Source organism: Antechinus flavipes, chromosome 2 (assembly GCF_016432865.1).
Source record: "Antechinus flavipes isolate AdamAnt ecotype Samford, QLD, Australia chromosome 2, AdamAnt_v2, whole genome shotgun sequence".
NCBI lineage: Eukaryota > Metazoa > Chordata > Mammalia > Dasyuromorphia > Dasyuridae > Antechinus > Antechinus flavipes.
Window position 1 is genome coordinate 580946329 of NC_067399.1, and position 19259 is coordinate 580965587.

The 19259-nt window shown below is 36.0% G+C and overlaps 1 protein-coding gene across 2 annotated transcripts in view; it reads left to right on the forward strand.

Moving 5' to 3' along the window:
- WBP1L (WW domain binding protein 1 like) overlaps positions 1–19259 on the forward strand; it is a 74017-nt gene that overhangs the window by 29882 nt on the left and 24876 nt on the right. Inside the window, exon 1 of one of the 2 annotated variants that reach the window (XM_051981323.1) lies at positions 388–612. The exons of the other annotated variant lie outside the window; for it this stretch is intronic. Within the exon in view, the coding sequence (XP_051837283.1) occupies positions 586–612 (27 nt within the window). The 5' untranslated portion in view covers positions 388–585. Of the gene's footprint in view, positions 1–387; positions 613–19259 lie in introns of those variants that run through there. 2 annotated transcript variants of the gene reach the window in all.

Genomic DNA, 19259 nt, shown 5'->3' on the forward strand with positions numbered 1-19259 from the left:
CTCAATTAACTCTTATCCAGAAACTTGATGGCTTTTTGTAAATCTGAGAACTTTAAATAAAGTGTTTTGATTTTTCCTAAACTGTGGAATGCTACTGAGACTGGAGTAATCCCTGACTCTGTCATGTTGCAGACTTAAATTCTCCAACAGAAACAGGGCTGGTAACTACCTGGGCATTTTCAATTTACAGCACATCCTCAGTGGTGTTCTGTAGCAGCTGTCTGAAGTGTTGGTGGTTTTTTTTTTTTTTTTTTTTTAATGTACTTGAAGTGATGTCATTTCCCCTGGCAAATGGTTTGAAGGCTTTGCTGTGTCTGAGAGATGTCACGAGAAGGGGGAGTGGGGGTGGGGGGGGTGCGGATAGCAGGGAATCGGGAGTGAGGAAAGCAGGAGAGAGAGAGGGAGCCTGCTTGGTCGATCCCAGTGCTGTTTACTTAATATTCTTTGCTAAGAAAGTCCAGTTCAAATATGATTGCAGCTACAGTCTGCTTGCATTAGATGAGACATGGTTATTAAGGACCAGACCTTTAATTTATAAGAGTCTTTTGTTCTTAAACCTAAGTGTGTGGACGATGCTGTTGCAGGATGCCTTTCCTTTGGGGTCTTAGACAGGTAATTCCATTGGTTTTGTGTTCTGTGTTTGGGGAGGTAGGGAGGGAGGGAGCTTGTTACTGTTTTGGGTAGAAGACATGTTTTATAAAATGTCTCCCAGTTTGTGTCAGGCTAGCTCCTACACAATAATTTTCTTCTTTCCCCTTACTTGGTGCTCATTTATACTCTCTCAAATCCAGTCTAGTCATAGACAGTTTTTAACTCTACCACGTGCTACTTTTTGATATAGTTGTAATAGTGGTAGTCCTGCAGAGCCCACCAAAAAACTGGATTGTGACACCTTATGAGGAAAGGAGTTTGGGTAGTTGAGGGAGAGAAATTAGTAATAGGGCTAATAATGAAAGCCTTTCCTCCTCATTTTTTATTTGACTGCCTACCTGAGACAGAATCATAGTATACATTTTTAGAAAACGTTCTCTGTGAAACCAACTTTCTTTTGAAGTCCCAGGGTATGTATTAGTTCTTGTTTACAACTTGTAGTGATGATACTGGAGCTTAGTGGACACAAGCAGGTGTCAGGAAGAATGATGTGGAAGTGGGCACAGAATACTCCTAGCACTGATTTTCCAAGCAGGTGATCCCCAGTTGCAGAGACCAGGAACAAATTGCTTTGTAAATTGCTGTGTGAAGAAGCAGCCCAAAGTTATAACTGTAAGCAGGGAATGAGCAACTTACTGTCTGCTGCTGCTTCCAAAAATTTGTCCAAGGGCTTTCTGAGAGAATCCATAGCAGGCCATCTCCCCTCCCTGCCTTACTCCTCTTTGGTCTGAGAAGCATGGCTTATGGGAATGTGTAACTCTAACCATGCTCAGAACGATGAAGGGCAGGTCAGAACTGGACTTGAAGCTTAAGCTGTGTTCTTGCCCTTGCCTGGGATAAGCAATATCCACAGAAAGACAGAGCAGTAAGAACAAACCAGAAGAGTTTAAAAGTGAGGCAGTGAACCTTGGATTACCTTTAGTTCTTTATGGTTTTCATGAGAAAGATAAATTTTTGAGAAGCTTGAAATAGCTCATTGATATTATTGTTAATTTTTGGTAATGTTTCTTCTGAGGCAGCTAACAGGCAAGTGATGGTGTTGACACTCTTCTGAACTTCCCAAAATAAAAAGGTGCCTCTTTTTTTCAGCCTAGGAGGGAGAGCAGAGAGGTCATGACCTTGGTGGCCTAAGTCTACCAGTACGCAGCAGATGGAAATCCCCCAGTACTTTTTCTGATCTCCATTGAGTTAAGACATAAGTAAGTGCACAAAGATAAGATGACTAAGTAGGGTGCTTCCTCTGGAGAGAGGAGGGAAGCTGGTGGTCCAAAGCCTGTAGCCAGGGAGAAAGTTGTATTTTATGATGTTTGTGAAAGCCATTTAATATCAGTTCTTAGTACCTCTTCTAAAATTCAAGATAACTGTATAAAGAGTAGAACCTGGTGGCTAAGTATGGTAGGGAATTGGTGGTAAGTTTTTTCCAGCTTGTGGATTCAGCGGATTAATTAATTAAGTAAGTAAGTAATAATTACTGAGGATTCTCCATCTGAAGCATGTCCTTGTAGGCCCAGCATTTGTAAGGAGAAAATGGACACAAGACTTTTCTTCAAAGAAATTCAGGTGTTCCATCAAATCTCCTGAGGCTTGGGTTGGCAATCCCTAAGGATATCTCAAAACCAGTTTTCACTTTGAACTTCATTCAATAAATATTTGTTGATTATTTGCTATCTCTAGAGCCCAGTGATAGGTATTGTAGGATTATACACAGATGATTAAGACATGATTCTCGCCTGCAAGAAATTTGCTATCTTACTGTTTAGATAAGTTTTGGACAGACAAAATGTTGTAGAAAATGTCTACCATTTTATCAGGTCAGTTCCCATGTGGCAATTCCCACTCTTTCCTTCTTTCTCCTATTTGGTACTCAATTCCTTATCTTTATCCTTAAATCCACCTTAATCAGACTTTCTTTGTACTTGTATCCTCAGTACCTAGCACAGTGCCTAGCATGTTGTAGTAGGTATTTACTTAAATGCTTGTTTGATAAGAGAGTCATAGGCAAACAACTATGAGAAGTAGAGGAAGGAGAATTCAGCTGGGAGAATCAAGGAGGTCCTTATGGAGCGATGGTATTGGAGTATCAGTGATATCAGTTGTTTTTCTATTTTTGTTATATAGTAGTTCAATTAAGTGAGTTTCTAGTGATAGGATAATGGTTCAGCTAGATAGAATATCTTACACAGCTCACCTATGAAATGTTTCCTTTCACACTGAAACTACTCTTCCCCTGCCAAAGCTCCCAGAATTGTTCAGAAGCAGATTTCCTGAGGCCAGAGGTAAATGGATTATGAAGAGGCAAAGGAGAACCAAAGAAGACTGTCTATCATTGCCTGTGGTGTAACTTTCCCAAGAAGACATTCATTATATTCCTTTATCATAAAGAGAACATGGAACTTTTTTGTTTCTATTTCTCTTTTGTTTGTGTCTTCTAACGATTTGCTGCTCTTTTGGATTATTTCTTATCAGTGACCAGGCTGATTCTGATTGGTAATTAGGGCAGCAGATCCTTGTAAATCAGGGCTTCTTAAACTTTTTTCCCCACTTCTGACCTCTTTTTGCTCGAGAAATTTTTATATGATCCCTGATATATGGGTATATAAAATAGGTATACATAGATTGATAATAAATCATGAAGAAATTTATTTTAAAAGAACTCTTTAGTAAACATATAATTTTGCCCTTTGTTAAAAATGAAAGCAAATTTGCATATTAATGAGAATAGATATGTTTATTTATTTTTATCTAAAAATTAAATCTTGGAGGAATATTTGATATTTTTAATTTTTCATGACCCCCACATTCGTTTACATGACCACATATGGGATTGAGATCTATAGTTTAAGAAGCTTTTTTTTAGATCACAAGCAGGCAAACTTACAGTCTGAAGCTATGTATATATACTTAAGAGTTAGGAATTTCTTTAAATTAATTTTTTTTCTAAATGTTTTCATATTTTTAAATGCAATAAAACTTTTGATTTAAAAAGGTAAAAACTATTCTTAGTTTGCCTGTTGTATAAAAACAAATGGGGGCCTAATCTTCTGGCAGGGTATAATTTGCTGATCCCTGTTCTGGATTAGAGGTGGCAGTCATATTCTGAGGCCTATAAAACTCCTGCGTGTGGCTCTAAATCATAACTATAAGGTTTATATATATATATATATATATATAATAGTGTTTAACAAATAAAAACCAGGATACAGCACATAAAATATTAATTTGTGGTTTTCTAAGCCAGTAGTATATGACTTGCAGAGATCCATTTCTATTTCAGCTTGATACCACTGCTCTAGATCATCAAGAAATATTGTGATAATAGCTATGGTTGCCCACATAGCCAGAAAGTATTAATGTTCTTTCTAGGAAAAAAGGAAAAAGTAAAGTATGTAGTATAAACATCCTTATTTTATGGAAGAGGAAATGGGGCAGGAGCAGTACATTGGAAAGAGAGCACTAGATTTGGAACTAAACGGTTAGAGTTTGAATTCTTTCTTTTGACACATACTGCCTATGTGATCCAGGATAAGTCAGTGAAGTTTTTGGCCCTTATATTCCTTATATGTAAATTGAAGAAATTGGACTATGTAGCTTCAAAGGTCCATTTCAATTTTAAAACTATACTCCTCTTGCTACTAAAGTCACTTATGAAGAACTACACAGATAGAACTTGGATTTGAAAGTGGATTGTCCTGACTTCAAGTCTGTCACTTTTGACTCTATCTCAGTGTATATGGTATAGAGTTTACCGGACTAAACATGGGGGTATTTGTGTTTAATCTCCTCTACTGGGAGCCAGAAGATGTTGAGCTTGAGGGTTCTGATTTTCAATTGGCTGAGTGTAGGAAGTGTCCAGGTTATCCTAAGGAGGACAAAACCAGTCTGGGTCAGACCTCTAGATAAGCAGTAGGATTGGGACTGGGAGGGGCCCCTGTGCTTCCAGCCTAGGTAGATAAGACTTAGTCTCAAAATCAAAAAAGAGAGAATCAACTGGCTTCTGTGATGCTCTCTCTCTCTCTTTTTTTTTTATTCCCCTGAGCCAGAACGGAGTGCTAAGAAATCAAATTGTGGATGTTGTGACTCAGTTGGGCTGACTTTCTTCCCTCAAAATTCTCTCCTCCAAGGTAGAACAATCAAGTGCAGTGAGAATCTGAGGTTGGAGAGGACTTCGATATACTGCAAACAGACAGTAAAGAGGATATTGTTATTTGCACTTCTAAAGGTTAAAGCCCAAATCTTAGGTTGAATTTCTTTTTTTTTTTTAAGTCCTCTAAGTAACACAACTTTAGAAAATAGATTTCTTCTCTTCCCCTGCCTTTAAAAAAATAAAAAGGAGAGACAGAGATTTCGACACTAGTCCTTTTGGATAATATATATGAATTCTTGAACTCCAACCATGTCTGCTGAAAGAGGCTATTTCAGAGGCCCATGTCTTGTTTTTCATCACATTCCTGTTATCAAAGTAAAGAGAATTCAGTTGACTGAAGAGTTCATTACTCAGTGGATAGGAGGAATGTAATTGCTGATTTTGAAACTTTAATCCTAGCTGGTGCAAAAGAAAACAATCACTTCCTCCAGCAATAACCCATATATTTAATATTCCTCTCCTTTCCCTTTCCTTGGAAAGGTAAACATGCATCCCATAAAATAGGATAATTTTGCCCTAGTTTTTAAGCTAATGCTACATTAGAAACTCTTTCCCCTTACTCCCGCATTCTTTGGCTCATAGATAACAATGTTAACAACTTTCCTCCTCTTCCTCCTTAATATTAAAAAAATTTGTTCCAGCACTGCTTGACTTTTGGCTGATTTAGATTTAGGAGTATTAAATTGAAATGGGTCCTATTCTATTGCTAGCTGCCTTTGTGGCTTGCTTTGTTGACCCCAGCCAGCATGGAACCTGGAACTTCATAAACTTCCTTAGCTTCTTGTGGCTTGATCTTAGTGATTTGAACCTGGTGATTGAATGTTGCCTGACTCTGAACCATTTTCTTCCTCTAAATAGGAACAAAGTACACATGTATTAGGAATTTTTTTTTTTTAAACATTTGTCCCTAGCCAAAGAGAGATATTTTCAAGAATGTCATAAGTGTCAAGTGGAGAGAAAATATGGATGGGGCATCTTTAATTCAGTTCAACAAAAATATACTAAGTGTTTTTTGGGTATACTTTGATGGCATAAGTGGTTTCGTTGGTAGTATTGATGTACACAGATAAATAATACATGTTAGGTGTGATGCAAGGAGGAAAAAGGATACAAAGTATTATAAGTAAATTTGAGGAAGTAAGCCAATTCCTTTGTATGACCTGCTTGGATTGAATTTTACATATATGATTGGTTCCCTCAGGATTCAGTCCAATAGAAACAGCTATTTTGTTTTTCAAGCCCCTCCCTATTTGACATTATTAGATTTAATGAGGTTTATTAGGTTTAATGAGCCTATCCCCAAAAAAGGCCTCCTGGCTCAAAGTCCTGTTTTTTAAGCATTGAACAGTTTTGTCATGTGGTTCTCATTTAGTTTGGAGATCATAGTTTAGCTACTAATCAGTACTTTGAAAGCTTCTAGAACTTCACTATGGAACTAATGAGTATGCCTAAAATAGGAACTATCACTAAAACTAGGTGGATTTCCAGACAGATTTTAGACCTCTGTTTTGTTTGATGAGGTTCTAAGTTTTGGGAAACAAGCTTGTGATTTGCGTGGTTCTTACAAGCTTGCTGTTCAGTATTTGGAACATCTCATGTTAGGGTCAGAGCGTGTAGAAATAGGCAGACTGTATTAAGTGCATAAAAGGGGCACAGATGAAATACTGGAAATGTTAAGGAAAAGAAAGAAGGACCACTCAATTTAGGAGAATCAGGGAGGGCCTCATGAAGGACATTATATTTCAGTCAAAACATTATTCTTAGTTATAACTAAAGCAACCAATAAGCTAAACTAAAATCACATAGATGCAGCCCAGATTTGAGTCTTGCTTCAGCTTGTAATGTGTAGTTAAGTGTGAACTGTTTTAAAGGGAATTTAACTGTTGAATACTATTGTGTGGTGTTAATTTCACTATCAATCAGCAGGTCTTTCTTGAGTCCCTTTCAGATGGCAGTCCTGGACTGCATTACACTGTGACAGCAACTGAGAAGGGGGTTATTCTTGTCGTCAAGGAGCTCCTCTTCTATTGGGGAAGTCACAAAACAAACACAAACCAAATAAATAACTGTATAAGTAAGACACAATTGTGTGATGCAGACTTAAGTATTGAAGTTCAGAGAAAAGTGATCTTGGTTAGTGATGACTAAGGAGAAAGGAAAGTCTGGATGAAGAGGAATCTGTACTATAGGGAGAGAATGAGTCAAAGGCTGAAGAAGGGCTAAAGTGCTTTCTTAAGTGGAAAACAGGTCTCTGATGGAAGTCAGGATGTGCTTTCTATTGTCATTCCAAGCAATGTGTTTGTCTACTTGCCTTTATATTTATAAGCAACTTAGTAGTTTAAAATCTTAACTCCTAAACTGCTCACTCAGTTAATGGCCATCAATTTAGGACTTAACCTATAGACAACAGTTGGTAGATGGTCAATTTGCCAGCAGGTAAATGCTAAACATAGCATTTCCGAAATAGAAATTGTCATTTTCCTCTCACTGGACTTTGAGTTAGGAACAATTAAGCAGTAATTCTTGATGATAATTCTTGACAATAATTCTATACTTAAAGCTAAGTTTCTTTTATAGTTTATGTTTACTGTAACTTGCCTTTTCTAGCAAGAGAAATAAGTGCCTCCTCTAAATAATCTGAAATCTGTTTTAGACTTGCAGTCTTTTAGTTTCTGAATTTTTAGTTTCTAAGGTCTGTCATTTATTCTCTCTTAGTTTGCACATTTTTTAATGTGTTTCTTGCTTTCTAAACAGAAATAAACAATTTTATAGGATCATAGATTTAGAGCTAGAAGGGACCTTAGAGGCTATGAAGTCCAACTCTTTCATTTTACAGATGAGGAAACTGAGGCACAGAGTGGTAAAGTGATTTTGCCTATGGTCTAAAAGTTACTAAGTATCTCGAGATAGGATTAGAACTCAGGTCTTTCTAACTTCAGGTTTAGTGCTCTTACTACTTCACACTGCCTTCTTGATCTAACCTGAAGTTTTTATTAACCATAAATCTGGTGCTGTCTACTACTTCACACTGCTTTCTGAACTGGTCTGAAATTTTTATTGACTATAAATCTGGTGCTGGTCTCTAGAAGGGGGGAGATGCACAAAAGAGAAGTTTGTTGGGCATTATCCTTTGGCCCCAAATAAGGCTGCTAAAGTGGAATAGAGTTTCTGAGGAAGCAGGCTTAAAGTAAAAATTACCCTTCAAATTTGTAAGATCTTAGGGGATACTAACTTCACTCCAAGGTGGTATGATAAAGTGGAATTGTTTAAAATTTTATTAAAATACATCCATAAAGACAAATTTGCATTCATATCATTTCTTAGCTCCTTAAAATATACTTCTGTGTTTAGAGATGTTTTGTTTTTACCAAGTATCCTTTAAAAAGTATAATAAAATCTCAATTAACTGAAATATTGATAATGATTGTTATTGTTTTGTTTTATTTGGAGCCAGTTGGTTTTAAGTGACTTTCTGAGAATCACTCAATTAGGAAATGTTTGAGTCTAGAACTCAGATTCTCTGAACTCCAGAGCCAGTGCTCTATCCACTTGGTTGCCCCTTACATAGAGTTTTAGGGTTGACAAAGCACTCCCCTTAGAATACCCTAATAATAAATTAATATTAGACCCTCAATTTCCCATTGAGGAAAAGAAAGTCTAACTTAAATGATATACTCAGAATCAGCACCTGGTGTTGTGCTAAGTGTAAGTGTTAGAAATGGAATTTGAATTCAGTTTTCCTGACCCCAAGTTTCTTTCTACTGCATTCCACTGCTTCTCAAGGTACTATACTTTAAAGGAAAGAATTGTAAAGTAGGATATAGGAACTTAAGTTGTAGCCCTAATTTTTTTTTTTTACTTAGTATGTGAATATAAATATAAATATGAATTCTTGGAACTTCAGCTTCATCATATGCAGATTATAAGTACCTAGATGACCTAGTTCACAGGGTTATTGTAAGGATCAAATAATGTCTCTATGAAAAAAACTTCAAAAAAAAGCAACTTGTATTACATAAAAGTTGGAGGTGACACACTTTTGAAAGAGTTCAGAAATCTTTTCTCATGATATTAGAAAGAACTATAGGTAATATTTGAAATGCAGATTTTAGTACCAAAAAAAGAGGACTGAAAAAATATCAATCAAGGTGTTGAGGTCTAGCTTTGGTGTACCTAAATGAAATTAGGGTTAAGGTCTAGCGGCAGGTTTGGGGTACAGATTCGACGCAAGGGGGTCTAGTAGCGGCGCGAGTTCCCAATAAAAGCATTTATTGGCCCAGAGAGCTAGATTGATAAAAGAGGTTTATTATTAGATAAGCAAAGTTAAAGTATAGGCGAAGGTAGAGATAAGGAGGGCACTGGACAGAGGGTCCAGTGGACAGAGGTTCCTCACATGGTAGCCATGTTTGGAATCTCTGCAAAGAGGGGTTCCCAGCGTGGCCTTTTTATAATAGGAGACTTAGCTCGAGGGGCTTTCGGGTGTAGCCCCAAAGTTGGCTCATATCCGGGTGGGGCTGGGAACAGGCCAGATCTTCTATTGGAATTCAAAAGGACCAGGATGTGTGAGTTAAAGAGCAATTTACATTATTAACTAGGAGAGGGTGGGAATCTAGAAAGCAAGCTTTCCCGCATCAAAGACACTTTTCCATCTCTACAAAATATTAGAGTGATCTGCACACATACTTAGGACATCCTTTATGAAAATATGGGGTAAAAACATGCAGACTTTCACCAGTCTTGCTATATAATAGTCTAAATCCATATAGTCAATAGAGGACTGAAATATTTAGAGAATACAAGGTTCTATATTCATGGATTATAAAAACATTTGATTCATAAGGCAGAATGCTCTCTTAAAAGCTGCCTTCCAACACATTTTTTCCCTTATAGATGTCAGACCTGTAAAAGCTTTAACAGAAATAACTTTGTTCAACTAAGTAACCCTCTGATTACTAATCAGAAGCCATGAATAGGAAGCTATATGCGCAATGAAGTTATTTGTCACTCTTATGGAGGATTTTCAGCACAGAATCCTATGGTAGAAGCATTTCTGATATGTGGGAAGGCCCTCCAGATGCTCCTCTTTGCATATAGCATTGTATTAACTACATTAAATACTGTGAATGAGATTCAGAATCACCTAAAAGAATTTCAGACTTGCTATCCATATAGGAAAAATCAAATGAATGAAAAATGTATATATTGTTCAGAATAGGATGTGAAGCTGAATGAGTGGGCTAAAGAAATAATCTACCAGTATTTATATCTTTGATAGGTACCAGAATAGACAATGAACTGGGGAGGAAATGAACAAGAGAGGAAAGGGGATTGAATTACATTTGGAAATTGAAGGGTGATTTTAATGACTCCACACTTCTTCTTGATATATAAATTCACATTTATGACAGAACCATTTTGTGGATACTATGTGACCAGTTATAAGTGGTGTGACACTAATCTCCAAAAGATTAAGGTTATGCGTCACCTAAGGGCAGGATAGAGGGACATGATTGGCACAAATGGGCTGGGATGTAAAGGCTGACATCAGAGAGACGATTGGCTAAAAAAAAAAGTTGAAATTGTGATTCAAGAGTGAGAGATAAGGAATAGTCCATATATTATATTCACACAGTGACAAGAGAAGACCTTAAGCATATTGGGTGAACTCCCTTTAGAGGAATCTAGAGAACTCAGGAACTTAAACAAAATACATGTTGGATGAGAAATTGGGGGTGGATTATCAGACAGTAAACATTGAGCATCTGCTATGTGTCAGACATTGTACTAAGCACAATAAGGAGTAAAGACTCTGCCCTCAAGGAACTCATACTCTGATGGGAGAGATGGCAAGTAATAAACATATAGAAACAAGCTATATACAGGATCAGTAATAATTGTTAGAGGGAAGACACTAGAAATAAGAGGGATTAGAAAATGCTTCCTTTAGAAGATGATATTTTCGTTGGAACTTAGAAGAAACCAGTAGGCAGAGATGAGCAGCGAATTCTAGGCATGGGAAACAGCCAGTGCCAGTGAAAATGCTCAGAGCTAAGAGATGAAGTTTTGTAGAACAGCAAGGAAACCAGTGTCATTGGAATTAAGTATTTAGATTGTGATCTGGATTGTTCAAAGGAGAACCCCACGCTGACAATCAAAATGGTTTTTCTGTTCTTGATTTATAGAAGACACAAACATTAAGCCTATGTGACCTTTATTCAAAGCAAAATATCAAAATCCCTATAAGAAGTGTCCTGAGAACCACATGCATTTATTCTGCTGTATGTTTTCAGTGATAATTAATCAGAATGATCACCTAGAGATTCTGTAGTCTCCTGAATCATCAAATGAATAGGGAATTGTATTCAGTAGTCTTGTACTGACCACAGGAGGAAAAACGCTCTTTAGAAAATAAAGGAACAAAAATGGGTTTGCTAGATTGTAAGCTCTTTGTTCACAGGATCATTATTGAGCATTGAGTATCTATAGTACAGGATAGAATCAAAGTACACACTGATGGCCCTGTAAATAGCCCCTTGCTGCTCTCCAGTATGCCAAATGGCTAACCCCCCCCCCAATATGTCACCTACTATTTCAGGCCTCACTTCGAGTGACTAGCCCCTGCCAAATGTACCAATCTTCTTGGGTGGATTATTATGGGACAGAAGTAGCTAATGATGAGGAAACTGTTGGGCTTTTTCACTGGCAGTCATAGCAAATTAAAGTGGCATGTTAACTCACATAGAGCTTAGATGTGATTGGAAACCAAATTGTCTTTTCTTTGCAGCTGCATGTAAGATAGACCCTGCAGGCCAAGTAAAAGCCTATATTTTGTTAGGCTGCTAAGGTTGAGAGGTGTACCAATGAAAACTTACTCTTCAACTAGAACTTGTTTTGAGGAAGCTGAAGCCTGGAAAGATATTATGATTTGCCCAGAGGTCTCCAGCTAGATCACTGATCCTTCCTTTATATTTGAAAACTCTTAATTGTAAGTTGTGTGATCCAGAAGAACCTTGATAGTCAGGTTTGAAGATCTCATTTAGTCTGTAGCCAGAGTCAACCCCTGTCCCACCCCTTCCCCCTTTTCCAACCCCCCCCCCCCTTTCTCCCTACCCCCCCACCCCCACCCCCGGTAAATTACCTGAACTGGTATTTGAAATAGATTGAACTCACTTGTCCAATATCATATAGTTAGCTTGAAATAAGATTTGAACTAGGACTAAGCAGGGCAAAACATTACTCTCATGATTCAGCGGACCTCCTCAAGAATGAAGGATAAACAATAAATTGTATGAAATAGGTTATCTAAGTTCAATTTAAAGAAAGGTGAATGACTAGAATAATAATGCTTCATGGAGGCAGTGAGACTTGTTTTGAAGGCAAAATAACATTAATGACTGACATTAGTGTAAAGCATTTACATATACTTTTGATTGATGGAGAGGTGGGGGCAGGACATTGTAGGCGAGGAATAAATCAGGAATATGTGAGAGGACAGTAAAGAAATGAGGTTTGTTTTGAAGAGTGGAAGATGAGATTGGGTAAGGTGGGACCAAACTTAGGAGGGCCACAAAAGCCAGCTGGAGAAGTTTCAATTTGATTCAGACAGCAGTGGGGAACCATTTTAGTTTCTTGAATAGGGGAGTGACATGATCAAGCTAATGTTTTGGGAAGGTCTATCTTTTATATTAGTAAGAGGCTTAGCTTTCATATAGATGAGCATAAGAAAAGCTCAATAGGATTTACAGAGGGAAATGAAAAAGGGACTTCTTCATGGGTATTATATCTAATTTTAAACATAATAATTAATGACTTGCATCTGGCACAAAAGACGCTTGATGTGCTGACTGGAGAACTAGTCACTCCACTCATATCTCTATTCTGATTGGTTTTATGATTGGACAAGTCCCTTAATCTTTGAAGTGATCTAAGCTAGGTATGTCAGATATGCAGGTCACTACATTACTTATTTAGATTAGAGTGCAATTGGCAAATATTTAACAAAAATAAAAATACAATGGAATATAGATAATGTTAATACGTAATTTTCTGAATTATTATGTGGCCAGCAAGGTTTCTATTTGAGTTTGACACCATTGATCTAGGAAATTCTTTAAGATTGTAAATTATAAAGTAGGTACCAAACTGCATCCATTAAGGAAGATCCTTACCAAGAGCCAGTAAAATCAAAAGGTACAGTCCCTATCCTTGACTATAATAAATAGGCTGAACACATAGTAAGGTAGTCAGTGAACACTCATTCTTTTTATGAATCTAGAAAGGAAGAAATAAAGCTTATGTGTTAGGGAAAACTTTTCACTTTTCCAATTTTGTCTAATGTTAAAATTTGTGGTAGTGGTGTTTTTTTTTTAAACACAATAAAAATCCCCAAACATTTATCTTAGAGTTCATTTCCCATAAACAGTTTATTGGTCATTAACAGAAAAGAGGTATGATATATCCTTAACCATGACAATATGATACTAAGATTGTATTTGATACCAGATTTGTTGTTTATGTTAAAAAAATTTTTTATCCCTAATGTCTTACAGTTTCTGGAATATTATAGTATGTGATTAATAATTTTTTTATTTTATAATTAAGTTACATCTTTCCCTCCTATCCCACATTAAAAAAAGAAAACCTTTATAATGAATATGCATAAGCAAAACATTACTACATTAATTCATGTCCAAAAAAAAAATCCATGTTTCATTATGCATCTTGAATCTTTCATCTATATTTGATTTTATATAATCATGATAGCCTCTTAGATTTTATGATCTATTTCAATGTTATTAATTTCCCCATCCATAATTATGAAATATAAAACTTTTCAATCTCCTAGATTTTTAAAGATGGTGTAATGTTTTATATTTAGAAAGGGCATTGATCAAGACTTTTTAAAAATCAGATTGTTTTCTACTCTTCTAGCAGGTCTTATCAAATGAGTCTTTTCCCCAGTAATTTATGCTCTTGAGTTTATCAAACACTAGCATAGTATATATGTTCTTTGGAGCAAAAAAAAAATTTTTTTTTTATTCTTCTTCCATAGGATATCTTTCAGTTGTTTAGAAAATTGCTATCATGTACACTCTTCTCCTGATTTAACCTTCCTAATTCTTCTGACCAATCAGTCTCTATTTCTCTTCCTCATCTTTATCCTACATTGAGATGCACTCTGATTTGTCAAAGTGTGACAATGGCACATGTAGTCTGAAGACAAACTGGTGGTTGTAGAGTTCTGGAATGATAGAACTGTCAAGAGTTTGATAAAAGGAAAACCAGACTCTATAACTCTTAGGGTTGTAGATTTAGAGATGGAATCAATGTATAGATAATCTAGTTCTGCCACTTCATTTTAAAAGTGAGGAAATGAAGGGCTAGAGAGGAAACTCACTTGCCTAGGATCATCCAGGTGAAAAGTAGCAGAGCCACGGTTAAAATCTTTATCTTCTAATTTCAAATCCAGTGCTTTCTCTCTGTACCATGTTAGCACTTTCCAATGATCATATGACCAGTTAATTATGGAATCAAGACTAAGAACTCCTGTCTCCTGATTCCTGACTTACTTTCCATTGTTATATACTAATTTTCTTGGAACAATATTTCTGGCCAGCAGCTTCCTTTAGTCATTTGTTTCTCTTCTTCACCATCTCTTTCACTTTGAAGGTTTTATGCCCTGAGATAATAGTGCCTTCTGTCTTGATCCTTCTCTTCCCTTTTTTTTTCCTTTCCCTTTCAACAACTCAAATCTCCAATAGTTTTCTTGTACTTCTAGGATAAAATAATAATTAAGGAAAAAAAAAAGCCTTGTGTTTAAAGCCTCTATAGTGTTGTATTTCCTACCTTTCCAGTTTTTTTTTTTTCCTGTCATCTCTCTCCCCACAACTCTCCATTCCAGTCAAACTGGCCTGAGAGCTGTTCACCGTACAGGATATTGAAACTCTTAGCTGTGTGCCTTAGCACAGGTTTTCCTCATTCCACACTTTCTTCCCTAATCTCTTATAGAATCCTTGTAGTTTCAACTGAGATGCTGTCTTCTACAAAAAAACTTTTCCTGATCTCCAGTTACTGTTCAGTTGTTTTTCAGTCATGTGAGTGAAAACTCTTTGTAACCCCATTTGGGGTTTTCTTGCCAAAGATTCTGGAGTTATTTCTCCTCATGTGTAAAACTGAGGCAACCAGGGTTAAATGACTTGTCTGGGGTCATACAACCAGTGTCTGAGACCTGGATTTGAATTCAGGAGGATGTCTTCCTGATTCCAATGCTGGCACTCTATTCACTATGACACTTAATTGGTCCAGTTGTTAGAACACTTTAAATTCATAGGCTCTTAGATGTAGAGTTAGAAAGAATCTTACTTTTTTTTTTTTTTATATATAGTAGTCATATCTTTACAGTACAATGTAATCTATTTGAGGGTTTTCACTTGTATACTTTTATTTCCAGCACTTGTCATATAGATTAGAACCTTGAATAATGTGGAGCACTTGATGAATGTTTTTCAATCATATTGAACTGAATGAAGAGAAGGAAAATAGTTTTTCTTTTAGAGTTCCACAAATATTCTCAAAGTGAATCAAAAACTACTAAATAATACTTTTAAAAATTAATTGAAACTTTCTATTCAGTATGTGCTTTGAATTTTAAATGTGGGAAATTGGAGGCTCCCCTTTTGGCTTAAGTATATGTCTCTTTCTTTTAATATCTCTTCTTGCTTCGTCCCTTAAGGGTCATTTTTTTGAATGTTACCTATATTAATCTACCAATCAGTTGATTTCTATTACATGATTCTGCTTCCTTTTTTCTCTCCAATAAACAAACCTCTCCCTTCTCCCCAAATCCAAACCCTTCAATTTTGAGTAATTTAAAATTTTAGTTCTTTGAATCAGGAGTCTTAGATACTCTTGCTGTCAGCCAGTTATTGGAAGTATTTTCCAACCCAGTAATGGCAGCAAATTAAAGTTATGATGTGTGGATCATAAACAGTGTCTCTGTCTATACATTGGTACTTTAAAGAGTTCTTCCTATGGTGAAATTGACCTTTAAATAGTTATGTCCTTCAGTTTTTGATGCTACCAGAGAAGGAAAAAAAAAATTGCATATGTATAGATAGCTGGAATGGTCATCCATTTGTTTTTAAATTTTATTTTTATTTTTTTTTAAGCACAGAGATTTTTTTTTTAAATTTTTTCCAGTTGCAAATTTTTTCCCTCCCTATATTCCTATATTTTTCTACCATTTGAGAAGGCAAGAAAAACAAAACCCCACTACAAAGATGTATAGTCATACAAAACAAATTTCTGCATTGGCTATGGTGTATTTGTTTTTGTTTTGTTTTCTTTTAAGAAAGAAAAAGATATCTTTAATCGTCCCTCACTTCTCTATTTGGAAGGGTATAGCATGCTTCATAGTGAGTCATTGGAATTGTAGTGGGTCATCGGGATGATCAGTCACAGTCTTTCAAAGTTGATGATCATACTATATTGCTAATTGATAATCTTACAATATTACTGTAACTGTGTAGATTGTCTCCCAGTTCAGCTTACTTCACTTTGCATCAGTTCATACAGTTCTTCCTAGTTTTTTCTGAAACCATTTTCTTTATCATTTCTCTACATTCATTTACTACTTTCATTTACAACATCTAATTCAGCCATTTCCCCAAATGATATGGGCATCACCTCAGTTTCCATTCTTTGCCAGTCATCATCTTTACTTTTTAAAAAAATGTACTTTCCAGTTATGTGCTTCTTTTTTTTCTGTAAAATAATTTTCCCTTTGTTCCTTATTAAACAAAATGTATATTAGAGTCACTGTTTGGGATGGGCTACCAGCACAGATTCTGAAGTGAAAAACATGAGAAGTTATCTTTGGGTTAATTGCTGATATGAAAGACTTCAGATTCATAGATTTAGTATTAAAAAGGGCTCATAATTATGTAAGCTTCTCATTTACAGAACCCCAGAGAGGATAAGTGATTTGCCTTGGTCTCATAAAGTCCATTTGGATCCAGGTCTTCTGGCTCCAAACATAGTAGCTGTTTCCCTGTCCCATGTTGCCTTTACAATAAATTCTGCAAGTCCTTAACATGTTTTGTGGGAGTGGAATTTTATCAAACTGAATTCATTTCCATACTTCTGACTTCTAGAAAGTTGGGGTATAAGTCTTTCTAGGTAAATTAGCACATGAAAAGAAATTAAGTCTCAGGTCCCCACCACCCCTCTAATCTTCTGGATCTTTCTGCACATATTTTCAATTCTTCTGTCATTTATCAGGGAATTTTTCACTCAGGGCAGAAAGCCTTTACCAGTGAAATCACATGGGTCTAGTCTCTCTTCTTCTTCCTTTTTACATTCTGTATTTAAGCCAAGTTGGGACTACAAACTGTTCCCTGAATTCTGTCCACCACCACTTGAAATTAATATAAACTGTTCTTGGCTGGGGAAGAAGGACTTCTTCGTGACCTTTGCCTTGTCTTCCTTCAGGAATCAGTTCAGGTGCTCATTCTTGGAGGTCTTCCTTCAGACTTTCAGTTATGTGTGTTCTTTCATTTATGTTATAATTGTCTGTGACATTTGTGTCTGTGATGTATCCTTTCAGTAAGATCCTTGAATCCAAGGAATTTCTTTCTATTTCTTTTTTGTTTTCTTTTTTTTTTTTTCTTTTTGGTCTTTATCTCCAGCACTTAGCATTGGTGCTTTGCACATAGTATATGTTCAATGTTTGTGAAGTCGAATTGTTTCAGTTTGTATCTGCTCTATCATTTTCAATGCAAATTATAATACTAAAAAGTTATTTTGTTATTATCGAGATCAAGAAAAATCTTTTATGTCACTGTTTGGGTGTAGTGAATTCATTGTTACTAGATCAACCCAAGTTACTGTTACAATGAATGTATAAATTGTTTTATTTTAGGGGGTGGCTTCTTTGAAGTGGTATTCATTGTAATGGAATATAATAAATATTTGTGTTGCTGCTGCTGCAAATGATTAAACATGTGTGCCTGCCACATGTCTGATGTCCCTTTTGCCCCATGGGACATGATAAATTCTTCTTTTTGCATTTTAAAGCACTTTACAACTTGGCCTGAATCAGTTTTTTCAGTTGTATTGTACCTTAAAAGGCGATTTTATTAATAATGCCTTATTAAATTTAATATGTGTAAAAAGTTTATTGTGTGTAAAGTTAAAAACTAACTAGAAATTCATAGTTTTTATATACAATCAGTTCTGTTTTAATTTGATATGTGTTCCCCCCGCAAACATCACAAAATTGTGCAATAAATCCCACAGGGTTTATGGGTAAAATGAGAGACACAATGTTTGAACATTTTGTCAGTGATACATTAAAAAAAAAAAAAGATAGACCTATCAGACCCCTTCTGCCCACAATTCCTTCTGCACAGAAAATACACAATAAATATGACATTTTCTTGTCAAAAGACCTGAAGTGTGCTTATGGAAGAGGACATCAGAAGAATTACAGATTATAATTCATTGTGACATGGCAGAAGAAATCACACATAAGCAAACCGTAGTTTGAATTATGCTTAACATGTTTCCTAATATATCAGTTGTGTTGGAACAGATTCATGTATTCAAAACTAGCTTTTTAGCAAAATTGCTTTTGCAGTTCTTTTGTTCATTGTATATTGGAATGTATGTGTTCAAGTTTTCAAAAAGAATGTTTAAGAAACAAAAGGAAAACACATGGGAGTAATTTAAAGGGCATATCTAAGTATACAAATAGTAAAACATTTCTATTTAATAAGATTTCTCTTCTCCCATTCCTACTGCGTCTTTCTACCACTGTTCCCTGTGCTTAGAACAGTTCGCACTCCCTTAGGGGTTGCTAAATAGGAGCTTGTGTCTTCTAACTGGAGGTAAGAGGTAATGTTTGTATGGGCTATTAGATTCATGAAAAGGTCGGCAGTGGATCTTTGACTATTGCTCTCTCTAAATGGTCTGTACGTCTCTTAGATGGTCTACAAGTTGGCTCCCATTCAAATGTAGAATATAGTGATGTGTGAGTGAGGTTAGCATAGAAGACAGAAGGGTACAATTCAGAGTGACTTTGCTAGAAATTCACCAACCATAATTTAAGAGTATTTTTGCAGAATTATCATACTGCTGTGGCTGCTAGCCTGAATAAAAAAGGACATAGTTATACTTTATTCTCTTTCTCTTTGAACGTAGGTTCCCTGTAACTGTCAGAGAAAGAAGAAAAGCAGGGAAGGATACTTAAATAGACCACATATTCCTTGGACACTTTGGTGATTGAGGGATTGTGTGAGTGAATGCACATGTGCCATGTTGGGGAGAAGAAAAAGAAAGAGAGTACAGTGGGAAACTGGTAGGCTATCTTGTCTTTCAGTAAACTGAAAAGTTTTGAAAAGTGCTGGTTTAGAGGAACTTGATGATTTTGATCCTGATCTTTCTGAGAAGGAAGAACTAAAGCAGG